The sequence below is a fragment of the Babylonia areolata genome, chromosome 1 (genome assembly GCF_041734735.1).
Source record: "Babylonia areolata isolate BAREFJ2019XMU chromosome 1, ASM4173473v1, whole genome shotgun sequence".
NCBI lineage: Eukaryota > Metazoa > Mollusca > Gastropoda > Neogastropoda > Buccinidae > Babylonia > Babylonia areolata.
In genome coordinates this window covers 10,450,715-10,460,098 of record NC_134876.1, presented here as the reverse complement: position 1 = coordinate 10,460,098, position 9,384 = coordinate 10,450,715, and the positions used below count along the sequence as shown (strand labels likewise).

At 39.7% G+C, this 9,384-nt stretch overlaps 1 protein-coding gene across 1 annotated transcript in view; it reads right to left on the bottom strand.

Annotated features, from left to right (window-relative positions):
- The window catches only part of LOC143290763 (uncharacterized), a 27,276-nt gene extending 21,181 nt beyond the window's left edge, over positions 1 to 6,095 (bottom strand). The window contains exon 1 of the mRNA XM_076600277.1: positions 5,805 to 6,095. Within this exon, the coding sequence (XP_076456392.1) occupies positions 5,805 to 6,082 (278 nt within the window). The 5' untranslated portion in view covers positions 6,083 to 6,095. The remainder of the gene's footprint in view (positions 1 to 5,804) is intronic.
- Positions 6,096 to 9,384: the final 3,289 nt, after the last annotated feature.

The window sequence follows — 9,384 nt, the reverse complement described above, 5'->3', positions numbered from 1 at the left end:
ATTATACGATTTATTCCCATGATGTTTTTATTAATGTATTGTTGTACAATACCTTATGGTCTTTGTGTGTGTGTGTGTGTGTGTGTGTGTGTGTGTGTGTGTGTGTGTGTGTGTGTGTGCCTTTTACTTATATAATTATACGATTTATTCCCATGATGTTTTTATTAATGTATTGTTGTACAATACCTTATGGTCTTAACGTCTCTGTGTGTGTGTGTGTGTGTGTGTGTGTGTGTGTGTGTGTGTGTGTGCATGTGTGTGTGCGTGCGTGCGTGCGTGCGTGCGTGCGCGCGTGCGAGCATGTAATTTTTAGTCATCTATACCCTTTTTTGTTGGATGTTTTCATTTGTAAATATTGTTGTGCAGTACCCTATTGTCTTAACATTAGTATGTGTGTGTGCGGAGGGGGGGGGGGGTTAGTCTATCGTCAGCTATTGGGACTAGTTTTAATCTCTTCGTATGTTGCGCATGATGATTTTATGCCAGTGTTTACAACGAACCTGTGATTGCACAACTGAATTTCCATGTGGGTTAATAAAGTGTTTTTGATTTGATTGACTTTATTGAGGGCGTGTTGTATAAGCAGATTTCATAGATTGTTCGTCCTGGTGACAACAGTGGTGGTCAAAACGGAACCATGTGTGGGAAATGTGTATATTCGTACGTATTGTAAATGAAGCCACCATTAATCACCGGAGATTTGATAAATCGATGTATCCATTCACCTCCTGAACTCTGCTAACATCACACAAGAAACTGGAGTTTGATCCATTTTCTGGATTGCATCGTGGTGCCAAATATCATTCATGTTGCGAACTCAAATCAAAATCAAAGAATGTATGGCCGACAATATTGAATATATTACGAAATCCCACTTCCCATAGAAAACAACATTGGAATCGGGTATGTGTGAGACCTCATTTGTCACACAGCCTACAGGTTTTCTCGACCCTCCAATTTCAGAACCACAAGCAAGACAGGATATTTGGGACTACCGTATTCATTGAATCAGTGGACAGAGAAAAGACACAAACTGAACAAAAAAAAAAACAAACAAACAAACAAACAAAAAAACGAAACGAGTAAACTAGAAGCCATATCCACTGTCCTACAGTTCCGTGAATACAGTACTGACATTTGCGGGTGGAGTATTGTCCCTTTCTTTGTCATTTCACTCTCACCAACAGTAAGCTTTTCTTCACTCTTCGAAATAACACTACTATCACAGGGTGCGGACAGTTCCGCTACACCCATCATTCTAAACAACACTAGGATCAATACATTCAGCGTTTCTGAGGAACATACTGATCAAAAGCAACCAGGGAAGAAATCATCCGAAAGAAATAATGATTTTAGATCTCCGCTGATTATGTATTGTGTGGTAATAGCTTTTTTTTTTTTTTTTTTTTTTTTTGTCTTAGTTTTTCGTTTTTGTTTCGCTTTTTTTCGAATTTACCACCTTGTGTAACAATGAATATACAGACATGTATTGCACACACGTTACAAACAATGCACAACGTCTTGTTTTAAATTAAATGGACTGAAAAGAGATGATCATAGAGAGTAAAGCGAATTGGCCGACAGTCACAGTGTCGAAGTGGTTTGCTGCTTCACGGACTGGAATTCGAACATGGCCATTGTAGGATTTTTCATGAACGGCACCACGTTTGAGGCTTTGTTATTGGGTTGGCTTGTTTTGTTGTCGTCGTCGTCGTCGTCGTCGTCGTTGTAGTCAGTGTTGTATCTGTTGTGATGTTGTGTTGTTTTGCTTTGTCTATTTTACAAACAGTTCTGGTTGAATGTGTACTTCAGAATGTTGCCGATATTAACTCACTCAGTACGGCCAGTCCTCTCTTCTCCTCTACACAGACCCCTCGGATGTCCAGTGGGTGTCTGAATGACCCAACCTTTAGCTTCCGTCGTCAGAATTGTGGTATTCTTTGTCAACATTCACCTCTTCAGTGTAAGAGCCTTCCGCTTGCAATATTTTGATGATGGTAACTGGGCTGAAACGCGGTTAACGTCGTCTCTTTCGCCGTTCGTATGGAGAGAGTTAATTAATAAACAACAAACAAACAAACAAACAACACGCGACCCACTCTTGTGCTCCTCTTTGGCCGGAAAGTTTGGATTTTAGGATCGTGTTGCTTTATCTCTATCTTTTCGAACTAAAGTGATCTCTGGAATACAGACCGAGTATAACGAAATTTCAATTAATATTTAGTATTGCCAGCTGTAAGAAAGCTTGATCTGTCATTAGGAAACGAGTGGTAGGGCGCACAGTTCAAATTACAAAGTGTCGCACTGTACTGACGCCTGTCTTGGACAGGTATCTCAACAGAAAGGATGCTGAAGAGAAACAGGGTCGCCGGATAATGCTACTACTGTTCCGATTCCTTCAGTCGATCGTGGCAGAAGTGATCCCCGAAATATCTTCTTTTTTTTCAGCAGGAAATCTGGACGTTGACAGTAAAAAAAAACAAAAAAAAAACAAAACAAAAAAAACCTGCTGTTAAAGCAGTGCCTTTGAGAGGACTTCATTTAAGGAATAAGTTTGGCACCTGTCCATAGCGATTGCTCGATGAAGAAAACGTCAACATTCAGTATGCCTCAACGACCACCAGTCATTACTCAGTTGGAAGGAGGAGGGGGGGGGGGGAGGGGGGGGAGGGAGGGGGGGCATTGTATTAAGTGCATCTGTAACGGGAGCACAAAGTGCCGAACAAGGAGGTACAGATGTTCTCAGGCAAAGTTGCTCTATAATTCACGCTGCTTCAAAAGCTTGAATTGCCTCATCAAATTGGTTATATCTTGTCATTTCAAAGTATTGACTTTTGGAACTGATTTATATTTTCACAATTTCATACCCAAATAAACACGTTTTATGTCATTTTTACTTTCTGCGTTTCGGCTTTTCATTGATAAAACACCGTAACATGTTTGATGACGACGATAAAATGAAGAATGACTACTGAGTCTATAAAATAAAAAAAACACAAAAAAAACAAATGGAGATAGTTTATGAAAACTGGGGGTGGTAATATAAGCTCTGGAACATAGAGCTGTGTTTGTATATAATTATGTGTACAGTAAGAGAGAGAGAGAGAGAGAGAGAGAGAGAGAGAGAGAGAGAGAGAGAGAGATGACCTAGTTGATGACGAGAGAGAGAGAGAGAGAGAGAGAGAGAGAGAGAGAGAGAGAGAGGACCTAGTTGATGACGAGAGAGAGAGAGAGAGAGAGAGAGAGAGAGAGAGAGAGAGAGAGAGAGAGAGAGAGAGAGAGAGAGATGACCTAGTTGATGACGAGAGAGAGAGAGAGAGAGAGAGAGAGAGGGAGGGAGAGAGAGAGAGAGAGAGAGATGACCTAGTTGATGACGAGAGAGAGAGAGAGAGAGAGAGAGAGAGAGAGAGAGAGAGAGAGAGAGAGAGATGACCTAGTTGATGACGAGAGAGAGAGAGAGAGAGAGAGAGAGAGAGAGAGAGAGAGAGAGAGAGAGAGAGAGAGAGGACCTAGTTGGTGACGTCAGAACAGATAATGAAATGAAGACTATGATATCGTTAATGAGGTTCTCTTATTCTGGATACATGCAGGATACATTTCCAAAAATAAGAATTAAATGGGAGCTGGTATGTGACCGTGGAAATTGACAACAAAATTCTACGCTTGATTCTGATTGATTTTAGGAAATGTCTTCATTAAGAACACAGTGCACTTATATCATGCAGTGTAAAGCCTACATTTTTCACTGATGATGATGATGATGATGATGATAATGATGATGATGTAGTAGCAGTGGTAGTAGCGGCAGCAGCAGCAACAGCATTGGTAGTAGCAGTAGTAGTGGGGGGTGGGGGTGGTAATAGTGTTGGTGGTGCTGGTGGTTTTATTTGATGAAATGAAACGTTATACTGCACGCGTCGCTCTTTCGTTTGTCTGTCTGTCTGTCTGTCTTCCTCTCTCTCTTTCTTTATCCCCCAGACAGACACGCACGCACGCACACACACACACACACACACACACACACACACACACACACACTATCTCTCTCTCTCTCTCTCGCTCTCACATATACATTCACACACGCACGCACACACACGCAAGCACGCACACACACACACACACACACACACACACACACACACACACACACACACACACACACACACACACTCGCACACGCACACGCAAACACACATACGTACCTGTGTACAGCAATAACAACCAGCATCATGATAGATGAACAACAGCAAAAGTACAAGATAAATCTCATTATCTGGAGACATAAATAGAGCCACTCATCAAGACTGATTAAATAAGTAAAATAAATAAATAAATAAACAAATAAATAAATGAATAGGTAAACGAATGAATAAATAAAGGTAAATGAATAAATCGATAAACAGATAAATAAAAAGATAAATAAATAAATAAATAAACAAATAGATAAATAAATAGAAAACAAATAGAAAAGCGAACGAATGAATAAACAGATAAATAAATAGATAGATAGACAGATAAATAAATAAATAAATAAATAAATAAATAGAAAACAAATAAATGGCCGAAAATTTGCAGGCACTCAGACACAAAGACAATTATAAAATATCACAATATCATATATACATGACGGCTGAATAATATGGAATGAATTTTTAAATACATATTGAAGATTTCTCACACACACACACACACACACACACACACACACACACACACACACACACACACACACACACACACACCACACACACACACAAATGAGCTTTCTGTTTAAACACGCAATACTTGATCATTTTTACAACTTTGTAAATTCAAAACAGCTCGGTTGACGGAACTGACGTAGGTGTTGTGAATATGATCGTTATGATATATATCTTACGCTAAATATTTTTTCCTCTGTAGGCCCACTCAGATTATGAGGTCTGAGACATTTTGGTTAAACAACTGGTATCTTTTGGTACTGCAAGTGTAGATATCCAAAATCGGGCAAACCGGGCCATGAATTTTATGCTGGGGATTTCTATTGAAGAAGCCCCCCCCCCCCATCCCCACCCCCTCCCTCCTTTCCCCCTTCCCCCGCCACTTCCCAAATGACTAAACGCTGAAACCGATGATTTATCCGTCAGCAAATGCAATGTGTGTGCCGTTTACAAAAAAATGCTAAGTATGAGATGCATTTGTGAACACATGATTATATTTCACCTGTGAGGAATCGTGAAAACTAATCAAATTACGACAATATGATCACACACACACACACACACACACACACACACACACACACACACATACCTCGTCAAAGGTTCTTATGCTCGAATTTTCTCAGGCATTAGTTCATAGCCCTATTTCTACATTCCTTTAATGTACTTCAGAATTTTGTTAATGGTTTCTGATAATTATTATCATTACTGAATTGTTACTATTAAATGTAATTGCATGTTAATTATGCATTTTTGGGGGTAGATTTCAAACCTTTTCCATTTTCCTCTTCCCTCCCCCCCCCCCCCCCCCCCGCCCCCCCCCCCACCCCAACTCAATTTATTTTAATCGTGTAATATCATTGATAGCGAAATGACGCTAAACTAAAGGACGAACACACACACACACACAGACACACACACACACACACACACACACACGCATGCATGCATGCGTGCGTGCGTGCACACACCCCACACACCCACCAACCCACCCCCCACAGAGACACTAGCCGTGTACATAAAAGAAGGCAAACAATACAACTACTACTAAGAAGGAGAAGACAACCCACCTTGCAAAGTGTAGCGTTCACGAAAGTATAAAACATCGCAAGGTCCGCCATCTCAGACGGGATCCCAATGAGGCAGGTAGCAAGGTCAAAAACTGCCAGCCACACAAAGAGGAAGTTCTGGACGTTGGATTCCAGCCTCCAGCCGAAGATATAGATACTGAGAGAGTTGCCCACCAGGCCAACCAACATCAGCGACCCCAGCCAAAGAAAGACGGGTAGAAGAGCAGCCACCTTTTTCCGGTTGGTAAGTGAAACTTGAGTTACATTTATACATTCTTTAACATGCACGTGCACATTGATACATGCATACATACATGCATACAAACCTGGATACATTCACACATGCATACATGTATTATTATTATTATTGTTGTTATTATTATTATTATTATTATTATTATTATTAGCAATTATGCCTAATCTTCAAAAATAGCCCTACAAACAGAACACATGTGTAAATATCAAGAAGGAAAAATTGAACACAAGATACCAAACATAAAACTTATTCATCTCTCCCCCCCCCCCTCCCCCCTCCCCCAAACACACACCCACAAAACACACAAGCACACGCGCACGCACACACACAAGTCATAGCACACAATCGTAAATAGTACATAATGAAAAATACTACAGACAAATTATGAAACTATCAAAACTCACTCAGTCACTAATAGTCATTTCAGTTCATACTAGAAAGGGGTGAGCTGCCGAGAATTAATCGGGAGGGGAAAAAAGGTGGGTCTTCAGACTGGATTTGAGAGATTGCAGCAAAGATGACTGACGGAGAGGCTGAGGAAGTTGATTCCAAAGAAACAGATGCACACACACAGACACAGACACAGACACACACACACACACACACACACACACACACACGCCTTCACTCCCTTAGGGCAACAGCTCTGTTTACACTGCACGCCTACACAGTAATTTTCTGAAATCCCCAATGAAATACTATAAACAAACACACTTTTGCTACATTCATCCTGTTTAAACACACACACACACACACACTCTCTCTCTCTCTCTCTCTCTCTCTCTCTCTCTCTCTCTCTCTCTCAGGCAAACACACGGAGAATATACAAAACTGAGCACCAATATATTAGTTGTGATTTCTACTGGCTAAGTGCCGAAGAGGCACCAGTCCAGAAGGGTTGTCACCTTTTCAGCATTGAGTTCAGCCAGGCGAGTTCGATTGTTCTCCCAGCCTGTTTGGTTAGATGCACCGCATGTGGCTGGTAAGTCCATGGTCGACCCAGAAGACATACACTTTAACTCGAACCAAAGAGAAAAAAAACACAACAAAACAAACAAACACACACACACACACAAAAACAGGTCAACTGGGACACGCATATGAAAGGAATGAGAATCTGAATCAACTGTATTTGACAGTTAACCTTTACAAGGTCTATAAGACACACAGACGAACCCCCGACCACCTTCAAACATACAAAGTCTATAACCATTGAACAAAGCAAAACAGAATAAGAAACTGATCAATCTCTCATGGGGAAGAGGAATGTAGATTACTACCCCATTCCCCACAAACAGTTAATCTTGCTTGTTTTATTATCGTGCTCAGATAATTCGTGTTGCTACTCCATATTGTAACAGGTATTTGTTTCATGTTATTTACATTCAATCAGTGGCGCGAAATAATCATGCTAAAATACAACTCTCATGAATCGTTCATTTTGTATACCCCTATATACGCTTAAACCAAAATATCAAAGTTAGATGTCTTTTCGGGACAAGAGAGATGTCCCTGGCAAATATCTGCTGAAAAATGCAAAAATAAAAGCAACTTTGGTGTGATAACAAATCTACGCAGGAACTGAAAGAAAAACAACCAATGGAAAGCGGTAGTGATGGGCTCTCCATTTGTTTGCCCAAGCATTTCTGACATAGGCACATGAACTCTTTAGTTCTCTGTCACTTTAGCGTGTGTCAGCAGTCTGTTTTTTGACCCACTTGTGTAAACAAAGTGAGTCTATGTTTTAACCCGGTATTCGGTTGTGTGTGTGTGTGTGTGTGTGTGTGTGTGTCCGTGGTAAACTTTAACATTGCCATTTTCTCTGCAAATACTTTGTCAGTTGACACCAAATTAGGCATAAAAATAGGAAAAAATAAGTTATTTCCAGTCATCTTGTTTAAAACAATATTGCACCTCTGGGATGGGCACCAAAAAAAAAAGAAAAAAAAGAAGCCAAATTATATGGAAACTGCATTTACTGTTATATTTATATATTTTTATTCTCTAAACATGGCACTTTGATCTGATATTCGACACAACAAGAGCAGTCATTGTTATCATTTTTTTGTTCAAACAGGAACTTCTTTTGCTAAGCGTGGAAGCTATATTTATTTTGCAAACGTTTTGGTGCAAATAGTAAAAAAAGGAAATTAATCTGTAATTAATGCTAGGGGGCTTAATTTGCTTTAAACTGATCTTTCTCATCTTAAACATTACATTTTGAAATTATACTCAATACATAAAAAAGCTTGTATATTTTACTCTCAGTGTACAGGGCTTTCACGATGTTCATTCGCCCAAGTGGTCTTCTTCGGAAAATACTAAAATCAATACGACTGGACTTTATAGATCTATTGGCTGAGCCCTGAAGGTCATGGGCAAAAATCAATTGCGTACACATATTTATACACATTCAAAGCGCGTGCTCATATTCTTCGCGAACGCCATTATGTTTCAAGTTGTTGACCTGCCCGTCCAATCCTATATTCAATCGACAATACACGACAAAAACATGTGATGGAAAGTTGGAGAAGATGACCATTCAATATTTATTCAGAGAAAGATTTGTGAACGCCTCATCACTTACCGGATTATGCCCCAAACTGCAGAAAAATATCCACAGAATCTGTCGGTATTCACAGTTAAAAATAATAAACCATGTGAGTTAATACCCTTGAATTGATGAAACGTAAAAATTTCCAGTCTTGACTTTTCTCAAAATGAAGCCCTTTTGAATGCCCAAGATACACCAGAATAATATGATTTAAACAGCGTTCTCACTGCGAATACCGCAATCGATTTATCGCCCTTTAAAAAAGCATGTTTAAATACTATAGTTTTGAACGTCAGTTAAGGAGCCATGATAGTGTAATGGATAAGACAGTTTCTTCTCACCCAAACACGCGGAGTTCGAATCTGCCGTTCGGACTCTTTTTTTTTTTTTTTTTATTTTTTTCTTTTAACCCGAAGCTTTATAATAACAAATACAGAACACATTTTAACGATTACATTTTTTTTTTAAAGTGTATCACAAGTGAGTCTTGAAGGCCTTGCGTCTCTTGTTATCGTGATAAACCAGCACCCCACAAAAGATTTGTGTGTGTGTGTGTGTGTTTTGCAAAGCTGTAACAGTATCCTGCTTGGTTGTCTTGTCTGTCTGTCTTTCTGTCCGTGTACTGTATGTGATTTACATTCACGGATGTATCTAAAGGGATAAGTGATCCCCTCTGCATGTTGATACATAAATCTATTTCATGCACAGTTGAAATACACAGAAAACAACTCCCTCACAATTTCTACCTCCCCACCCGCTACGAATACAATGGCGCACCCCTCCCCAGAAAAAAAAGTAGTTATA